Source organism: Macrotis lagotis, chromosome 1 (assembly GCF_037893015.1).
Source record: "Macrotis lagotis isolate mMagLag1 chromosome 1, bilby.v1.9.chrom.fasta, whole genome shotgun sequence".
NCBI classification, from domain to species: Eukaryota; Metazoa; Chordata; class Mammalia; order Peramelemorphia; family Peramelidae; genus Macrotis; species Macrotis lagotis.
In genome coordinates this window covers 541,968,954-541,990,914 of record NC_133658.1, presented here as the reverse complement: position 1 = coordinate 541,990,914, position 21,961 = coordinate 541,968,954, and the positions used below count along the sequence as shown (strand labels likewise).

At 37.0% G+C, this 21,961-nt stretch overlaps 1 protein-coding gene across 9 annotated transcripts in view; it reads right to left on the bottom strand.

The window, feature by feature from the left end:
• MAP7D2 (MAP7 domain containing 2) overlaps positions 1-21,961 on the bottom strand; it is a 194,297-nt gene that overhangs the window by 55,576 nt on the left and 116,760 nt on the right. For all 9 annotated transcript variants that reach the window (XM_074214270.1, XM_074214271.1, XM_074214275.1 and 6 more), the window contains exons 2-3: positions 12,920-12,997; positions 10,510-10,673 (exon numbers count right to left, since the gene is read on the bottom strand). In XM_074214270.1, coding sequence (XP_074070371.1) covers positions 10,510-10,673; positions 12,920-12,997 — 242 coding nt within the window. The remainder of the gene's footprint in view (positions 1-10,509; positions 10,674-12,919; positions 12,998-21,961) is intronic.

The window sequence follows — 21,961 nt, the reverse complement described above, 5'->3', positions numbered from 1 at the left end:
CAATAATGTGTTCAAAGGTAGTATGCAGAACCAATTTTTTTTTTTTACTGTGATGCCAGATTCTTTCTTTAGGAATGCAATAAGGTACAGTTGTACTAGTTCTGCAATCAGAGGATCTGGGTTCAAATCCCACTTCTGACACTTCCCTTACCTTCATTTTTCCTCAGTTTCTTAACCAGTAAGATGGGGTTGGGCAGCTAGATAACATAATAGATGGAATTTTGGGTTTGGACTCAGGAAAACCTGAGTTCAAATGTGACCTCAGAAACTTGCTTAGCTGCGTGACCTTAGGTAAGTCACTGGACCCCGTTTGCCTCAATTTCCTCATCTGTAAAATGAGTTGGGGAAGTAAATGGCAAACCACTTCACTAACATTGCCAAGAAAATCCCAAATGGAGCCATGAAGTGTCAGACACATCTGAAGAGATTGAATAACCAGGTTTTTCTGGTTGTGAGGCCAGTCTTCAATTCTCTAGGCTAAACTGCCTCTTACACAGGGTTATAGTTATTTCACATTCTGAGCAGATATCTGACATGATCAGTTATGAACTTTTGAAAACATTTTTGAGATTTATACCTGCCTCTCAAAGCAATGTTTCCTGAGTATATTCTTTTTGTGGTTGTTATTTTGTAAAACAACTGGGTTTAATGATTTGCCCAAGGTCACACAGCTAGGTAATTATTGTTTGAGGCCACATTTGAACTCAGGTCCTCCTGACTCCAGGGCCAGTGCTGCCACCTAGCTGCCCCCTCCTTAGAATAGTCTTAAAATAGAACACCATCGGAAGAATGGAGGCCACCATTCCAGAACACCCATTTCCAAGGCAGCTTTCACAGGAATCCTCCTGGATATAAAGAATTATCTCACCATGATGTGCTGTGAGCTTTTATGAAGGTGGGAAAATTTAGGTTTCTTCTACCCTACTGACTCCTCCCCAACCTTACAACTAATAAGGTTAATGAAGTATCTAGGGGATCTTGCCAGGAAAGTGAATTGGGGGTCACTTTTATTTTCAGGAGGTTAAGAACATGTCATAAATTTTAATTCACAGGTGAACTAATGGCAAATTAATTCATAGAGTTTTCTTTAAGAAGTCAAATAAGATAAAAAAACAGTGAGTTTCAATAGAAATAGTGAAATTAAACAAAGAAGGAAAAACAGCTATAAGTTGGGCTGGTGAGAACATCAAAGATAGTTTTTAAAAAAGGGGAAAGAGGGAGGGGGAAATGGCCACTAGATGGTGGGTGGGCTAAGATCTTGCAGAGTCGGAGACAGGGTCACCACAGTTTTGAAAAGATCAACCTTAACCTTCAGGTCTCCAGATCTCTAATAGCTAAGTAGATAATATATCCAAAAGAGGTCAATGAAGAAAGGAAGTTCCTATATATACCAAAATATTCATGGTGGTACTTTTTAACTGGTGACAAAAAAAATTAGTGCCCACCCAGTAGGGAATGGCTAAATAATTATGGCATTTACATGAAATAGAATAATGAAAATGAGGATTTCAGAGACACATGAGAAAACCTGTATGAACTGATGCAGAATAAGGAAAGCAGAATTAGGACAATATACATATTTAAATGAAAGCAATACTAATAGACATCAGAAAGCAGTTTAATAGCAACAAATAAACCCAGTTCCAGAAGGCTGATAAGAAAACTCATTCCTCCTTTGTACAGAATATTCAGATGTGGTCTGAGTATCAAGATGGCTCTTATTAACTTTTTCTTTTTTTTTTCTCCTTACCTTCCATCCCTTAACTTTTTCTTTATAATAGGAAGAGATCTCTGAGATGGGAAAGTTCTAGTTCAGGGATTCTTAACCTGAGGTCCTTCAATTTTTTTGAAATATTTTGATATATATTTCAATATAATTTGTTTTCTTTGTAATCATATGTCGTTTTAGGTATTTGAAAAAGGGTTCTGGAAAAATGGTCCATGGGCTTTGCCAAACAACTACAAAAAGGGTTAAGAACACCTGCTATAGAAACTAAAAAATAAGAATAAAATTTTAAATGAAAATAGATTTTTAATAATCCTTTGTATCAAAATTAATAAATTACAATAAAAATATCAAAATAGATTGCTATGAGATGACTCTAAAAAGGTATTTCAATGGTTCTTTCAAAGCATGAAGGATTTGTAGTGGCTTGAGAATAGGTGTACTTGTAAGCTTAACAGGGGAAGTTCCAGGACTGGAGTCAGAAAGATCTGAGTTCAAATATGACCTCAAACTCTTACTAGCTATGTGACCCTGGGCAAAAAAAAAAACCAAAAAAAAAACCAAAAAACTTTTTCTCTTAGTTTTCTCATCTGTAAAATGAGTTGGAGAAAGAAATGACAAACCACTCTAGTAATCTTTGCCAAGAAAACCTCAAATGGGGTCACAAAGAACCAAATGTGACTTAAAAGACTGAGCAACAGAACAAATTCAGATCATGTGATTATCACAATATACAAATACAATCCAAAAAGGTTTAAGTGTTTGAAAGCAAAATTAAACTGCTGTGATCCAGGTGACTCCTCCCTGCAAAAACTCTCCCCCATTGTCAAAGGTAAAGAGGACAGATGTAAATCAAAGAACCCATAAATAAGATGCCAAGAAAGGGAGAGTATTTGGAAAGCTAGAGAACTGGAGAGCTGAAGGTTAACTCCAACATTCTACCCTACTAAGAAGAAGGCTGGGCCTCCATTCTCTACCTTCATGGACACTGGCAGAGTTACAGCAGCAGGATGTCCTAAAGAAGCAATGATATATCTTTCTATTCTATCTCAATTTTTAAAATAAAAAATGGGGTAAGGTCCAATATGAGAAGGGGTTAACTCATCAGCAAAGAGTGTGGAAAATACTGCTGGTACATAGGTACCTCTCCAGGGGTTCTGGGAATGGGAGCAGGTGGCACTGAGGGGTTGGCTCTTCACTGGGTTGCTATGCAACCAGAAAAATCATATTTTCAAACTTTCCTCTGCAGGCAATATATACAGAGGAAAAAGGGTGAAAACCCTCCCCAGGTTTCAGTTTTATTTTATTAGTACCTATAAACAAAATCAAGTGGGTTAACCCTTTCCCACCTTAGAGAACTGAGAACAAGTCATGGATACACAGCTCAGTGATTTTATGAACCTCAAAGACCTTCTAGTTCGAACCAAGAATCCTATTCATATCTCCAACAACACTATCACTTAATAAATTGCTTCTCCTCCAGTTGAGGACAATACAAGACCAGCAAAGTTCATCTATTCTATTCTATCTCTGGTTAATTCTAATTGCAAGTTTTTCCTTAGAACAAATCTACTTTTAGTTCTCTATAACTTTCAACCTACCACTCCTAGCAGGTGGCCAGATAATATAAAGCAGAGAGGAATGATCTTGGGATCAAGTTTGAAACCAGCCTCAGACACTTACTAGCTCTTTGACCCTAGGCAAGTCACATAATCTCAATTTGCCCCAGCTATAAATGAGGACAACAATAGCATTTCTGTCCTAGGGTGATTGGGAAGATAAAATGAGATAATAGCTGCAAAGCATACTGTAAGGTATTTTTGGTACATTTTCAGTCATTTGTCAGTCATTTCCAACTCTTCATGAAACCATTTGACGTTTTCTTCACAAAGATCCTGGAATGGTTTGCCTTTTCCTTCTCTAGTTCATTTTACAGATGAAGAAACTGAGGCATTATGTGGCTTGCCATTTCTTTCTTCAGGTCATTTTACAGATGAGGAAACTGAAGCAAATAGGGTTAAGTGACTTGGCCAGGGTCACACATCTAGTAAGTGTCTGGGGCCAGATTTGAACTTAGGAAGATGAGTCTGTACCCTAGGCTTGGCACTTTATCCACTTCCAACTTGTCTAGCATTTGTGATTATTATATATTTATTTATGTATTATCATATTTATTTATAATTATGATAGCATATTATATTACCATATATTATATATTTTATAATTCTAAATATTATAATATATTATTATATATTAAATAGGTATTTAGTAGCAAGAAAGGAATAAGCATGTATTGAGTACTGACTATGTACTAGAACTAGAATGCTGTTCATTTCTCTCCCTCTGAATGCATTCAAGAATTCAAAAATCCCTAGAATTTACACAAAAGCTCCAAAGTGATTTTTAAACTGCTGCTGCATCCGGTCTTGGCTACAAATTTGAGTCTGACTGTTTTTGAAAAACCTGGGTGCAATGCTTTCTCTTCTGATGCAGTTACTCAACCTTGGAAGCATGGCCAGCCCAGAAGAGGGTCTTCTGGGGTTGGGTGAGCTCCACCATCTGGGAATCTGCCTCCTGGCATGAACCTTTATACCCTGACACAATTTAAGAATGATGAGATTATAGAACTTTAGTTCTTTTTTTCCAGTGCTCAAATTCTTCCTTTTCAGCAGGTTGATTGCTACTGAGTTGGTTGATTATTTCATTACATTTCTTAATCACTGAATGAGCTTTACCTTAATCAAACTGAGATCTGAGAAAGACCTTAGTTTAAAGATACCATGGTCTTCCATGGTTGCATGGAAGGGGGGCCATGCATTGGGGGGCCATCTCCAGGCATTCTGATCTATACCCTGCCATTGGATCCAGATAGCCCCAGAGGAGAGAGTGAGGTGAATGAATTTGCACAGACCTGCCTCACTTAAATTCGATTCAACTGCAAGTCATGGCATCATCTTTCTGATGTTATGGTCCTCTGAAAATAACAACAATTTGTCAAACCTTCTGTTTATCTTCCTTACCATTCTTCCTTAGGGCTTTAATACTGAAAGCATAAAATTCAAGTGAGTTCTTAGAAAAGACAGCTTTCTACTTTTCAACTTTCTTGGCTTCCTGGATCATGTGTCCAATGTCTTTTTTGCTATTGCTGTTGGTGATCTTATTCTCTTTATCTGGGAGTCTTCTCCACAGGTTTTGAAGATGTCATTTGCATCATGGTTAAAGGCAACTTCAATCTGAGCAACACTCTGAAGAGTAGGGAGGATGTCTATGAATTCCAAATTGCTAAGTAGGTTGTTAATGCTCTTTAATATGCTTCAAAAGTCTGATAAACAGACCTGGATGGTTAGTAAAGTGGTGAAGATCTATATCTGTTTAGGGCCATGGTGGTATTTCATTTGATCATTAATGTCCTACCTCCACCAGTAGTTTCAATACTGAGGGAAAGAGGAGTGATATACAATAGTTACACAGTTATGGAACATTCTCAGATTTCTCCCCAGACAAAATGGTAGCTGGAACAGCTAGACCATAAAGCACCATCTTCATCAGGATACAGAATACATAAGAAATTTTTGGATCCTGAGAATGCATATGGAACTAGCCATCAAAATAGTGTAACCCATCACACTCCAGTGAAATTTAAGAAAGTGTTTACATTAAAAATCTCTTAAAGCCTGGGTAGATATACTACAACCTAGGCAAAATTTACCATTCCCTTGTTTTTGCTTGGCTCTTTCAAGTAAGAATTGTTTTTAGATTTTAAAAGAAAGTATTAGTGAATTTTAAGATTTAAGAACCATTCTAAGTTGGGGTCTGGGTTTTTCATGGAATCCAGTGTATTACTGAATAAGTCAAGCCTTTATTAAGGGTCTACTACATGGCAGGCAAAGCATTAAGCACTGGGGTATATAAAGGTAAAAATTAGTGGCTTAATTCTCAAAGAAACTTACGGTCTAATGAGGGAGACAGCCTGCAAACAACCATTTATAAACTAGATATTTTTGCTTTTGTTGTTTTCAATCATTCTGACCTTTTGTGACCCCCATTTGGGGTTTTTCTTGGCAAAGATACTGGCGTATTTTGCCATTTTCTTCTCCATCTCATTTTACAGAGGCAAACAAGTTTAAATAACTTGCCCAGGGTCATATGGTAAATGTCTGACAAAAGATTTGAACTCAGAAAGTTGACTTCCTGACTCCAGATCCAGTGCTCTATCTACTGTGCCACCTAGCTGATCAAACTAGATATATACAGAATAAATTGGAGATAAACTCAGAAAGATTAAGGAAGATTGGGAATGATTTCTAGTAGAAGAGGGGTGCACTTTAACTGAAGCTTGAAGAAAGTCAGAAAGCAGAGCTGAATGAGGAAGGAGAAAGTTCTAAGCATGGTGGACAGTCAGTGAGTTTTAGGGAATTGAATGTCTTATGTGAGGAATAGCAATGAAATCAGTGTCTATGAACTGTATATTGTACTTAATGTGGAAGAATAAGAAATAAAAAAAAACTTAAAAGGCAGGAAAAGACCAGGTTAAAAAAAAAGGCCAAACAAAGAAGATTTTATATTTGAACCTGAAAATAATAGGTAGACACTGGAGTTTTGGGGGTTTTTTGCAAGGCAAATGGGGTTAAATAGCTTGCCTAAAGCCACACAGCTAGGTAATTATTAAGTGTCTGAGGCTGGATTTGAACTGAGGTACTTCTGACTCCAGGGCCGGTGCACTGTGCCACCTGGTTGCCCCGACACTGGAGTTTATTAAAGGAAGTGGAAAGTCATTGTTAGACCAGTACTTTAGGGAGATCAATATAGTAGCTGAGTGGGGACTATCATGGGAGTAGGGTAGGCTATTGCAATAGTCTGGGTTTGAGGCTATGAGAACCTGTACCAGCATGGTAGCCATACTGACTTTTGTCCTTCATTCTCAAATAGGACCAAAGTGACACCACTATGTCAGGAGAGAAAAAGGTCATGTACAAAGGATTTTATGATGATAGAAATTATAGGAACTGGTAACTGATTGTTTATGGAGGTGAGTAGTTAAGAATGATACCTATATTATAAGCCAGGTAACTGGGAATATCAATATTACTAGGGAAGGGACTGGAACAAGGTGGAGGTAGAAGAGAATGAATTCAATTATAGAAATGCTGAGTTTAAGTTGTCTATGGAACATCCTGTTAGAGATATCTAATAGGTAGTTGGAGATTTGAGATTGAAGGTTGAGAGGGGTAAGTTCTAGAAAAATAGATGTAAGCATCATCTAAATGGATATGCCCACATCCCAATGGTGGACTTGACTTCAAAGACTCTTTCTTCAATGGCGAGAAGAGTAACCAACCAAGTCAAATATCAACATATTACTTTCAGCACCAGTCTTTTTTCCCCAATCAATAAGCAATAGTAGCAGCAGTTGATTCACTGATGATTTGGACCAGAGATGATTCCCTTATCTTTGGAGATCTAAAGGTGGAAGTCACTGAATTAAAGTGGACTATGACCACAGAGTTTCTCAGAGTATTACTAATATAAGCTTCAGTTCTTTTATCTTTGTCAAATCTGGAGAAGATATTTCTTCTGCAAAGCTTTTGATGTCCCCTTTGTATAACACTCTGGTTAGCCCACATTATTCACTACCACAAAAAGATCAATGCTTCATATCAAGATGATAAATCTGCATCAAAAGTTGTATTGATGTGGTTCATTAGAATTTGATTCTTTGAACTATCACTGATCAAATGTCCAGTTTTGGTGATAATGAGGTGACTTGGGGTACTGTGGTTTCTTTTAGTCATTAGCTATGATCTTCACTTTCCCATGTTAGAGGATTCTCCCACTCCTCCCTGAATGGAACCAAGATCAGGGCCAACTTTGAGTTCCTTCACTGGTTTTGGTGTGGGACATTTGAGTTACTGTACACTAATTAAGAGCCAAAAGAGGTGATACAATCTTTCAATTATATAAAGATAGCTATAGAGGGTTGCACCAAATCTATTCTCTAAATTTAAGTCATCCATGGATGGCTTGGTCTTTAGTCCTATTCTTATACTTAAGAGTTAGCTAGGTGGTAAAGTGGATAAAGCACAGGGTTTGGAGTCAAGCTATGAACTGGAATCTTGCCTCAGATTCTCTTAAGATAGGTGATCTAGACAATTCATTTAAATTCTTTAATGACTGAATTTTCTTATTTCTAAAATGAGGATAATTGCAACACCTACCTCTCAGAGTTATGGTGGGTCAAATGAATAAACCTGCAAAGCCTCTGCAAATCTTAAAGCACTATATGCTAGTTATGTCATTATTATTATTTATAATCTCCTTCCACTAGACATGCTCCAGTTTGCCAATATCTTCCCTAAAATGTGATGGGCTGACTTGCACACAAAATTTCAGATGAGATCTGGGTAGGGCAGAAAACATAGTGATAAGCGTGAATCAGAAAACATAAGAAAATTAATTAGAAGTTACCAAGTCTCTCAAAATGCAGCTAAGGCAAGAATGATTTTTTAGTTATTAAGTAAAACAAATACACACACAAAGCTATTCAAAAATCAGATTCCAATGGCTAACATCCCCAGAGAGTATATAATGCTGTATTAACATCTGGGAAACATGTAATGTGACTTTACAGTGACCTTTCCTAAAAGAAGTTTTGATAAGAGTACATCAGGAGCCATCACATGGAGACTGGAAAAAAAATAGCAAACTGTATAAATGTTTTAGATTACTAAGTAATGGTGGGTGTTTTTGCTGAATTAAATGAAACTTGCTACTTTTTCTGATGAGGTAAAGTGGTTGGCCTAAGGCAAATTCTTGACTTTTTGCACCACAGAGAGGCATCCTAAATTAACTATCTGAGATAGTTAATAAGCAAGTGTACCACTGCACCAGGGGAGTGTATCCCTGTTTCTACCTAAGTTGTGATCAGGGTTGGTCAAAGCATTGAGATAATGGAGAGCCAATAGGACAACTGCTGGTGTTCATCAGTTCAAGCCCTAATTCTGTGGAGAGAGAAAAATGAGTGTAAAGATAGAGAAGAGAACTGGGTAAGATCTTTCCTATACTGATGCATCACAGTTGCCATGGGTGTTCTCTCTCCTACGTCTGTTCCATTTCTCTCTCCCCAGAAGTTCTTCAGAAAGACATGCATTTCCCTAAAGGAATCTCATGTACGTGTATATGGCCATGATGTCTAGGTACATGTAGCATCACTAAAGAGTTAGGCCATGATGATTTCATTTCTCAGTAAAAACTATAAGCCTACTAGAACCTTCTGAGAATACTTCCTTCTTTCCTTTCCTACAGTTAGAGACTCACAGAGGGACCATGAACCCCTGGGAATCAGTGACAGAATTAGGATGTTGCCAGTCAGTCATTTTGGTTGTGTTCTCCTTTTCATTACTCCATTTGGGTTTTCTTGGCAAAGATAATGGAGTGATCTGTCATTTCTCTCTTCAGTTCATTTTGTAGATGAGAAAACTGATGAAAACAGGATTAGGTGATTTGTTCAGGGTCACACAGACAGTAAATGTTTGAGGCCTGATTTGAATTCACAATATGAGCCTTCCTGACTTTTCCTGGTTCTCTATCCAGGGAAAGAAGCAAATGAAGGCAAACTGCTCTGATATCACCTCAAAACTTGTATTCTTACAGGAACTCTTGAACTATATTTGCTTTTCTTCAGTCTTGCCTTGCTGTCAGATTTCTGGGTAGATGTTCCCTGATACCACATTTCAATCATAGGAGAGAAGGAGAAAGACTTGCAGAATGTCATTTGGTCCAAAGCATCATTTCTAATTGTCCAAAGTAATTGTTTCTAGAGCACAGTATATTCTTGTGTTTTGTTGTGATTATTGTTGTTTTAAAGAAAGGGCATAATTAGACAGTTAAACTATATTCAGAGATCTTGTATACTATTGAGTTCAAGAAGGCTTCTTTGCCTACACTAAAAGATGATGGCTCGTTATACATTATGCATAAAGAAAGCTTATTGCCCATATAAGTCTATGAGTATATTCCTGCAAACTCTTTTTAAATAAATATACTGCTTAAATTACCTTTCTAAATATATTTTCAAACTTTACTAATAAAGGGCTTTCTCTAATGGAGCCCTTTGTTATCAAACTCTGAAAATATATTTAAAAAGTTTAAAACAGGTTTTAAAGGTAATTGGATGATAGGGAATGATGAGACAAAGTACTATCTAATAAGATGTAAGTATATGCAATTTCAAATGCAATTTACAGAAGAAAATTCCATTTTTCACTAGGGCATTTATTCAATTCCCCCCAAATTATTCAATAAATAAGAAGTCCTGTCATGTGACACTCCATCTCAGGATTACTGGACATTTTCACTTACTCTCCCTCATTCCAGAGATCCTCTCCCTTGTCTCTTCCTCCAAACTTCCCTGATTTTCTTCAAATCCCACTTTCTTCTACTAGAAACGTTTGCCAGAACCCCTTAATACCAGTGTTTCCTTCTAAAACAATCTCCAATTTAACCTTACATTTTTTGTTTGTACATAGCTGTTTGTATAATATCTCTCCCTATTAAATAGTAAGTTCCTTGAAGGCAGGTATTATTTGTTTTGCCTCTCTTTGTATCTCTAAGCACTTAACACAGTTCTTGGAAAACACTAGGCATTAAGAAAATGTTTTTTTTTTTGATATATCTATTTCTGCCTGATCCTACTTCTCTATTACCCAAGGAATTCCAGCTAACAGGTAGAAGAATTAGAAATTGGAGGTCAAGCCTCCCCACTGGATCTTCATGGTGAATCTTACCTCCTCCTCCCTGAGCTTTTTTCTTCTCTTTTCTTCCACAGCTGCCCTCTTCTGATCTTCTCTCTGCTTCTGCTCCTCCAACTTTTTCCATCGCTCTTCCATTTGTTTTTCATACTGGAGTTTAGCTCTTCTTTCTTTTTCTCGAATCTGCTGTTCTCTGGCAGCTTAGGAAAAACAACACCAAAAAAAAAAAAAACCCCCCACAAAACACCACCACCAAAAATAACAACAAAAAAACCCCAAAAAGGGCAATTTACCAACAAAATAATCTTAGATCTCACTGGACTCTTGACAATGGCAAGGATAAACAACACATATGCAAGATGGCCCACAACACTTAAATCAGAATACTAGAATCTAGAAGGAAGAGAAAAGGGCTGATATTTTCATGACTTATAACCAAGTGACTCACTTTCTCCCTAATTCACTAGTGTTGGTTTTTTCTTGAATTTTTCACTATTTGTCTTATTTGTTTGTCCTTCCTTTCCTATAAACATTCTTCTGTTTCTGATTCATTCTTTCTGCCCTCATCTTGAAAAATTTCTACATCAATGTAGATGATTTGCAAAATACTTCTATCAGCAAAAGTTCTTTTCCATCAGTAGTAGAGAACCAATTCCCCCAGAAGGGCCTCAGAATAACTAAAAAAAATTGAGTAATACATGTATAACTTAGAGGTCAATTATGAATGATCCCACTTGTAAATATTAAGAATAGGGAAGATAAACTAGGTAATAATTACAATAAATAATTTTAAACATATGCTTCAATAATGTAACTTTAAAAATCGTAGCTGTTAGTGAAAAAATGGGAAAATGAAGTAAGGAGAAATAAGAGCAAAAGAGAGTTTGACAGATGAGGAACTAAGGCTTAGGGAGATTAAGGGATGTGTTTAGGGATCATACTGATAGAAGAATTTTGTGGTCGATTAGGACACTAACAGTAGAATATTTCCTAGTGGTAACTCATCCCTGGATGTGAGGAAATTAAATTACAGACTAAAAGTCTTCTGCCTCTATATATCCTCATTTATTTGAGTTTGTCCCAAAGAATGGTGTGACTACATTTTGAACTTCATCAGTAACAAAAAATTCCTTAGACTCAATTTTTCTTAATCATAATCTAGGCTTTCAAATCCAAACTTGCTCTTATTTTACACAACACTACCTGTTTTATCCCCAGAACCAAACAGGTTTGACTCTGATCTCAAGACCTTTCAAATCATCTTTACTGATTTTTAGAGGTACAGATTCTCTAGTCCCTCATTCCCACATACACAATGCATAAGCACATGATCACATCAACACAATCACCTTCCTTTAGTACGAGATTATCTTTCTTTCATGTGCTAAGATACTTTTACTTCTTTTAATCTTTTATATATAAGAGAAATTTGAAGACCTGGATCATACCTTTTTGCTCTACCCCACCCTCAACTATGTTTCATTTGAGGAATATTTGTTTAATTGAACTGTATTTCCTCTCCCCCCCTAGACATATACCATAGTCAAGGAAGAAAGACCAAATCCTACTACAAATTCATTTTCTCTCTTCTATTGAGACCTACATGCCAGAACTACACTTCTCTTGTAGACTTAGCACAAGTCAATTCTTATATTTCTTATTCTGGATTTCTATCTCTTTTTCTTCAAAAAAGTTTGAAAATAACTCATCCAAATCATATAATGGTTTTCCCTCTCTTTTTCAATAGGGGGAGGTAAGATGAAAAGAAGGTGGGAAGAATGGGCAGCTTTTCATTTATTTTTAAAAACGTAATTAAGAAGAAAAAATAAAGGTTATCTGGGCCAAGGCCCCTTTTCTATCTTTCTCTCAATAATCATCTGTGACTCTCTATAGTAGAAAACTTTTCTTATTTTCACATAGGGATATGAATATAATTTGCTGACTATGCCCATGCAAAGTCTAATATTTCAAAAACCAAACTAAACAAAAAAAACCCTGGTATTTTTAAAGAATATATTTTTAAAGTAATGCTTAGTTATTAATGAAATGTGCTGTTCATATGCCTATACTCTCTACTGTCTGCTGATGAGCTTTCCTTCTTCAAAGTACCAATTCATCTACTTACTCAGCAGATATTATCCTTTCTACCAACCATGTCATTCCTCTCTCCTAATTAGTTTTTCCCTCTCTTCTGGCTCTCTTCTTGTTGCCTTCTGACACCTAGCTTTCTTCCATTTCCCCCCTCCCCCAAAATCTTCGTTCTCTTATTCTCCATAACAGGAAAAAGCCATAATATAACCTAAAAATTATAAAAAGACTCCTGGCTCTATGGCAATTCAACTCTTATTTCTAGGACCACCTTAGGGCTTTCTCTCATTCTTTCAGTTTTCCATCTAGGATCACTTTCTATTCTCCATCCAGCCTAAATAACTAAAATACAACTTACCAAGGGATTTCTCACGCTCCTCTCTTCTTTCCTTGGCTAATCTTTGTCTCTCATTGGTTTTTAAAAATCCATCCATACCTAAAAGATACAATGCAATATTACAATAATATAATTAAATACCACAAAACAACCTGAAAAGAAGATCATTTCATAAGACTCAGGCCCAGCTAAACTTGGAATGATAGCTACAGCAAACAAATCCCCTAAATACCAACTCATCTTACACAGATTGACATACAAATAATAAGGAATCTTTAAATCATTCTAAGTCTCTTATTTTGTGGTAAGGCTACTCATGCTTCCCACATAATTCAATTTTTTAATAGGGGAAAAAGAAAATTCGTCAAAAGTTCAATAAATGTGGTGTGGGGGTGCTGTGTATTCAATGTATAAAGGAAGAGAAAAGAAATACAAATCAAATATACAATCTAAAAAGCTTCAGGGTAATTCTGGGGACCTATATCTACTCATAGGAAAACTTAAGGAGTAGGGACATTTTCATAATTTCCAAAGTGTTTAATGTCAGAATGGCAATCGTTTTAAAGATAAATCAATGTTGGGTATGTAGAAAAATAAAAGTAGCTTCAATAGTCTTTATAATGCTATAAAGAGTGCTGGATATTGAAATAGCCTTAAAATATTACTGAAAAAAGATTATATCCAATGATTGACTTAGTTCCTACTAATGAATCACTTATGTATGGACTGTTGACAAATGCTGTGTGGTCTTCACACAAAAGAATCACAGAGTTCTACCCACAGGACTTTGAACATCTGGAATTATTATGAAAATTTTCCTGGAAAAGGAATCAAGACTAGTGCTCTTCCAGGAAAGTACAGGAACAGTTCCACTAAACACATGAATACATATATACATATACACATATACATACATATATATATATGTATATATGTTCATACAGATATACTGAATAATTAAAATAACAGCACTGTCCACTGAACAAGTACTGTTACATTTAAGCCTGATAACTGAATATATCTGAAGGTCATTTTTAGATCCTAAATATAACTGCCAACTAAAATTAATATTTATGATGAACTATTACAAAAAATATTCAGGGACAACACCTAATCCCAAATGGATAAATAAGTAAAATTGTTAAAGGATATGAGCAACTAAAAGAGAAAGTACAACAAAGCACCATCTGAAAAACTTAGGAACTGCATAGATATAAACTAAAAAAATACTGATATTTTATACCAATGAAATTGGAAAAGTCATTTAAAAGAACAAATCTTTAAGAGGCTTTGGAGAAACAATTCCAGGTTTGGTAGAATTTAAAACTAGTGTAATCTTTTAGAAAAGCAATTTCCTGTTAGCTTCAGCAGTAAGAAAAGAAAAAGAAATCGAAGGAATTAGAATTGGGAAGGGGGGAAAAGTAGATAGAGTACTGGCTCTGGAGTCAGGAGCAGCAGAGTTCAAATCTGGTCTCAGACACTTAATAATTACCTAGCTGTGTGGCCTTGGACAAGCTATTTAACCCAATTGCCTTGCAAAAAAAAAAAAGAATTGGGAAGTAAGAGACAAAACTCTCATTCATGGTGGTATACCTAGAGAATCCCAAAATATCATCTAAAAAAACTACTAGAAATAACTAGCAACCTTAGCAAGGTTGCAGGATATAAAATAAACTCTCATAAATCCTCCACATTTCTATATATGACTAGCAAGATACAGCAGAAAGAGCTAGAAAGAGAAATCCCATTCAAAGTAACTTCATACAATATAAAATACCTGGGAGTCTACCTGTCAAGGCAGACTCAGAAACTTCTTTTTAAATTTTTATTAAAGATATTATTTGTGTTTTACAGTTTTCCCCCAATCTTGCTTCCCTCCCCCCACCCCCACCCCACAGATAGCACTCCGTCAGTCTTTACTTTGTTTCCATGTTGTACCTTGATCCAAATTGGGTGTGATGAGAGAGAAATCATATCCTTAAAGAGAACAGAATTCTCAGAGGTAACCAGATCAAACAATAAGACATCTGGGTTTTTTTTTTCCGAATTAAAGGGAATAGTCCTTGTACTTTGTTCAAACTCCACAGCTCCTTATCTGGATACAGATGGTACTCTCCTTTGCAGACAGCCTAAAATTATTCCCAATTGTTGCACTGATGGAATGAGCAAGTCCTTCAAGCTTGAACATCACTCCCATGTTGCTGTTAGGGTGTACAGTGTTTTTCTGGTTCTGCTCATCTCACTCAGCATCAGTTCATGCAAATCCCTCCAGGTTTCCCTTAAAATCCCATCCCTCCTGGTTTCTAATAGAACAATAGTGTTCCATGACATACATATACCACAGTTTGCTAAACCATTCCCCAATTGAAGGACATTTACTGGATTTCCAATTCTTTGCCAACACAAACAGGGCTGCTATAAATATTTTTGTACAAGTAATGTTTTTACCCTTTTTCCTCATCTCTTCAGGGTATAGACCCAGTAGTGGTATTGCTGGGTCAAAGGGTATGCACATTTTTGTTGCCCTTTGGGCATAGTTTCAAATAGCTCTCCAGAAGGGTTGGATGAGTTCACAGCTCCACTAACAGTGCAATAGTGTCCCAGATTTCCCACATCCCTTCCAACAATGATCATTATCCTTCCTGGTCATACTGGCAAATCTGAGAGGTGTGAGGTGGTACCTCAGAGAAGCTTTAATTTGCATTTCTCTAATAAGTAATGATTTAGAGCATATTTTCATATGGCTATGGATTGCTTTGATCTCCTCATCTATAAATTGCCTTTGCATATCCTTTGACTATTTGTCAATTGTGGAATGGCTTTTTTTTTTTTAATTTGACTCCATTCTCTATGTATATTTTAGAAATGAGTCCTTTGTCAGAAATATTAGTTGTAAAGATTGTTTCCCAATTTACTACTTTTCTTTTGATCTTGATTACATTGGTTTTATCTGTGCAAAACCTTTTTAATTTAATGTAATCGAAATCATCTAATTGGTTTTTAGTGATGTTCTCCAACTCTTCCTTAGTCATAAACTGTTCCCCTTTCCATAGATCTGACAGGTAGACTAGTCCTTGATCTTCTAATTTGCTTATAGTATTGTTTTTTATGTCTATGTCCTGTAACCATTTGGATCTTATCTTGGTAAAGGGTGTGAGGTGTTGGTCTAATCTAAGTTTCTTCCATACTAACTTCCAATTATCCCAGCAGTTTTTATCAAAGAGGGAGTTTTTATCCCAGTGGCCTGACTCTTTGGGTTTATCAAACAGCAGATTACTATAATCCTCTCCTGCTTTTACACCTAGTCTATTCCACTGGTCCACCACTCTATTTCTTAGCCAATACCAAACAGTTTTGATGACTGGTGCTTTATAATATAATTTTAGATTGGGTAGTGCTAAGCCACCTTCGTTTACATTTTTTTTCATTAAGCTCCTGGCAATTCTCGACTTTTTATTTCTCCATACGAATTTACTTACAATTTTTTCTAACTCATTAAAGTAATTTTTTGGAATTTTGATTGGTAGGGCACTAAACAGATAGTTTAGTTTTGGTAGAATTGTCATTTTTATTATATTAGCTCTACCTATCCATGAGCAGTTGATATTTGCCCAGTTATTTAAATCTGATTTAATTTGTGTGAGAAGTGTTTTATAATTGTTTTCAAAAAGATTCTGCAGACTCAGAAACTTTTTGAAAACAATTACAAAACACTTCTTACAAAAATAAAATCAGATATAAATAACTGGGCAAATATTAACTGCTCATGGATAGGCCAAGCAAATATAATACAAATGACAATTCTATCAAAATTAAACTACTTGTTTAGTGCCCTACCAACTAAAATTCCAAAAAATTACTTTAATGAGTTAGAAAAAATTATAAGTAAATTCGTATGGAGAAATAAAAAGTCGAGAATTTCCAGGAATTTAATGAAAAAAAGTGCAAAAGGAGGTGGCTTAGCCCAACCAGATCTAAAATTATATTATAAGGCATCAGTCATCAAAACTGTCTGGTAGGTGGGCGGAGCCAAGATGGCAACAAGAGAGGAACATCTCTTAGGCACTCTATCATAAAACTTCTAAACTAATTACTCTAACTAAACTTTTGAGAGACAGAACCCACAGAGGGACCCAGTGAGGCAGTTCTACTCAAGGTAACCTGGAAAAGAGCAGAAAGGCTCTGCTCTCCAGGGTCGGAGGGGCGGCCGCCAGAGGGGTGGCCCACTAGAGCGAAAGAACTTCAGCCTCCTGGAGGCAGCCCCAGGGCACTGGGAGCCGTGGCTCACAGCAGAGGGGGAGTCTCCTGAGCTGCACCCCAGGGAGCAGCAGGCACATCCTGGGGGAACGGGAGGGACCTCTGCCAGAGAGAGCGGGAAGCTCAGCCCTCAGGGCACACAGTGAGCAGTCTGGTCTTTCTGCAGCCCAGATCCAGGAAACAGAAGCAGGCGGAGCTTGTAAGCAGGAGCCCCCAGGGCATGAGCCCATTGAGCTGAGGGAGGGGAGTGAAGAGAGACTGCAGAGCTCTGTCCTCTGCCCCTGGAACAGGACTCTGGGGCTCTGACCACATTCAGATTCTGATTGCAGTCTAGGCCCCCCATAGAACAACAGGACCCCCCACCTTGGCCCTGTGGCAGAGGGGGGCGCATATGGTCATTCACAGACCAGGAGGGAGGACAGAGCCTCACACACTGAGACCCTTGTGGGAGTGCCCCAAAAGCTAATGAAGCACCCCAAAAACAGACTTAGGCTGGGAAAATGAGCAAGCAGAGAAACAAGAGGAACACCATTGAGAAATATTTTGCCTGTGAGCCCAAGAAGGATGCATCTAAAAATTCCAAGAAAAACAGAAATTGGGCTCAGGCTATGACAGAGCTCAAAAAAAACTTTGAAAATCAAATGAGGGAGATATAAGAAAAACTGGTGAAAGAAAGGAGAGAGATGCAGGAAAAACATGAAAATGAAGTCAGCAGTCTAGCCAAGGAAATCCAAAAAAATGCTGAAGAAAATAACATGCTAAAAACCAGCTTAGGTCAAATGGATAGAACAGTTCAAAAAGTTATTGAGAAGAATGCTTTAAAAAGCAGAATCGGCCAGATGGAAAAAGAGATAAGAAAGCTCTCTGAGGAAAACAAATCCTTCAGACAAAGAATAGAACTCAGGGAGATTGCTGAATTTATGACAAATCAGGACTCAATACTTCAAAACTAAAAGAATGAAAAATTAGAAGAAAATGTGAAACATCTCATTGAAAAAAACAATTGATATGGAAAACAGATTTAGGAAAGATAATCTAAAATTTATTGGAATACCTGAAAGTCATGATCAGGAAAAGAGCCTTGACATCATTTTCAAAGAATTACTACAGGAAAATTGCCCTGATATCCTAGAAGCAGAGGGCAAAATAGAAATGGAGAGAATCCACTGATCTCCCCCAGAAAGAAATCCCAAAAAACCCATCCCCAGGAATATTATAGCCAAGTTCCAGAACTCCCAAGTCAAGGAGAAAATATTACAAGCAGCCAGAAGGTCACAATTCAAATACTGTGGAGCTGCAATCAGAATCTCACAGGACTTAGCAGCAACTACATTAAAAGCTCATAGTGCTTGGAACATAATATATTGGTAGGCAAAAGAGCTTAGAATGCAACCAAGAATCAACTACCCAGCAAAACTGAATGTCCTCTTCCAGGGAAAAAGATGGACTTTCAATGAACCAGGGGAATTTCAAATGTTCCTATTGGAATGGCCAGAGCTGAACAGAAGGTGTAATCTTCAGATACAGGATTCAGGTGAAGCATAGAGATTGGAGCAGAAGGGGAAAATAGGAGGGACTTAATGAGGATGAACTGCATGTATTCCTGTATAGAAAAATGACACTGATAATACTCATATGAACCTTCTCAATTAACAGCAGGTAGAGGCAGCTTTTATAGATGAAGCACAAGAGGAAACTGAATTTGAAGATTTATTGTGGTGTAAAAATGGAGTCAATAGATAAAAGGGAAATGTAATGGGAGAAAGAAAAAGGAGAGGAGGAATAGGCCAAGATATTTCATATATAATAAGATTTTTCTTTATTACAATATTGCAATGATATGGAAGGGGGGGAAGGCAAGGGGGAATGAGGGAATCTTCACTCTCATCAGAGGTGGCTAGGAGAGGAAACAACATATATACTCAATGGGGCATAGGCATCTAGAGTAAGAAGGAGAGAAGGGGGACAGGGGGAGGGGTGGGGATGTGAATGAAGGAGGAGAGGATGGACCATGGTGGGAGAATGGTCAGATATAATGCAGTGGTATGGGCTCAGGGCCTCTTGGCCCAAGAGCCGGGGATCTGTCTGCTGCGCCACTCAGCTACCCTACAGCAGAGTCTGAGTGAAAGGAGAGAGAAAATATAATACATGGTAGTGGAGAAATACGAAAGGAGAGAGTCGTGATCAACAATGGCAACAGTGGAAAAATATGGAAGTAACTTTTGTGATGGACTTATCATAAAGAATGGGATCCACACGTGACAGAGCTGGTGGTGTTGGAACACAGACTGAACCACATTTTTTATTATTATTATTTTGGGGGGGTGCAGGGCAAATGGGGCTGGGTGACCTGCCTGGGACTGCATAGCAGGGTAACCATTGGGTGTCTGAGGCCGGATTTGGACCCAGGTGCTCTGGGCTCAAGGGCCAGTGCTCTGTCCGCCACCCAACCGCCCCTACTATTATTACTATTTAATTTTATTTTGGGTCTTTTCTTTTTTCTTTTTTTGGTTTTTGCAGGGCAGTGGAGTTGGGGTGATTGTTGGGTGTACAGGGCTCGGGTGCTCCTGGCTCCAGGGCCAGTGCTCCATGCACTGCGCCACCTGGCCATATCTATAATTATTACTATTATTTTTTTTAATTTTAATTTTAATTTTTTCTCTCCCCTTTACTTTATTACTCAAGCAAGTCTATATTTTTTGGGGAGAGGGGGTATTTTGTTTACTCTTAAACAACAATATTTTAGTAATGTATAAAAAACATTATTTGTACAAAATGAGACTAAATAAATATTAAATTAAAAAACTGGTATTGGCTAAGAAATAGTGATGGATCAGTGGAATAGACTAGGTGCAACAGCAGGAAATGATTATAGTAATCTGCTGTTTGATAAACCCACAGAGTCCAGCTATTGGGATAAAACTCTCCCTTCGATAAAAACTTTTGGGAAAATTGGAAGTTAGTATAGCTGAAACTTGGATTAGACCAACACCTCACCTTACCAAGATAAGATTAAAATGGATGCAGGATTCAAACATAAAAAACAATATTATAAACAAACTAGGAGATCAAGGAATAGTTTACCTGTCAGATCTATTGAAAAGGGAAGCAGTTTATGACCAAGGAAGAGATGGAGAACATCATTAAAAACAAACTAGATAATTTTGATTACATTAAATTAAAAAGCTTTTGCACAGACAAAACCACTATAACCAAGATCAAAAGAAATATAGTAAATTGGGAAACATTTTTTTTTACAACTAGTATTTCTGATAAAGGACTCATTTCTAAAATATACAGAGAACTGAGTCAAATTTTTTAAAAAAACAAGCCATTCCCCAATTGACAAATAGTCAAAGGATAAGCAAAGGTAATTTACAGATGAGAAAATCAAAGCAATCCATAGTCATATGAAAAATTGGTCCGAATCACTAATTATAAGAAAATTGCAAATTAAAGCATCTCTGAGGTACCACCTCACACCTCTCAGACTGGCCAGTGTGACCAGAAAGGACAATGATCAATGTCAGAAGGGATGTGGGAAATTTGGGACACTAATACATTGTTGATGGAGCTGTGAACTTATCCAACCTTTATGGAGAGCAATTTGGAATTACACCCAAAGGGCAACAAAAATGTGCATACCCTCTGATCCAGCAATACCACTACTGAGTCTATACCCTGAAGAGATTATGAAAAAGGGTAAAAACATAACTTGTACAAAAATATTCATAGCAACTCTGTGGTGGCAAAGAATTGGATAAGGAGTGAATGTTCAACAATTGGGGAATGGCTGAACAAAATATGGTATATGTATTTGATGGAACACTATTGTTCTATTAGAAACCAGGAGGGATGGGAATTTAGGGCAGCCTGGAGGGATTTGCATGAACTGATGCTGAATGAGATGAGTAGAACCAGAAGCACACTGTATACATAATAGCAACATGGGGGTGATGATCAACCTTAATGGACCTGCTCATTCCATCAGTGCAACAATCAGGCACAATTTTGGGATATCTGTGATGGAGAATGCCATCTGTATCCAGAGAAAGAATTGTGCAGTTTGAACAAAGATCAAAGACTATAACCTTCAATTTAAAAAAATCTATTATCTTATTATGTAATTTTACTATCTCTTATGTTTTATTTTTCTTCCTTAAGAATATGATTTCTCTCTCATCACATTCAACTTAAATCAATGGGGGTCAGAGGAGGGGAAAAATTGTAAAATTCAAAATAAATAAAATCTTTCTAAAAAATGATATATACTTCCATATTAGGCAATGTGCAAAAAACAAATCAATAAAACTAAAGTTAAAAAACAAAAAGAAAAGCAATTTTTTTGGTATTTTGCAAAATTACAAAAAAAGGGCCACACTTTTAAAATCGATAATGCCACTGTTGAAAACAGTTTTTTCAATCATCTCTGGCTATTCATGATCTCATTTGGGTTTTTTTTTTTTAGGTTTTTGTAAGGCAAATGGAGTTAAGTGGCTTGCCACACAGCTAGGTAATTATTAAGTGTCTGAGTCTGGATTTGAACCCAGGTACTCCTGACTTCAAGGCCAGTGCTTCATCCACTATGCCACCTAGCTGCCCCTCATTTGGGGTTTTTCTTGGCAAACCTACTATAGTTTGCTATTTCCTTTTCTGGATCATTTTACAGATGAGGAAACTGAGGCAATCAAGGTTAAGTAATTTGCCCAGGTCACCCAGCTAGTAATTATAGCTGGATTTAAACTCTGAAGATGAGTTCTCCTGATTCCAAGTCAAGTGTTCTATTCATTGCATCACTTGGCTGTC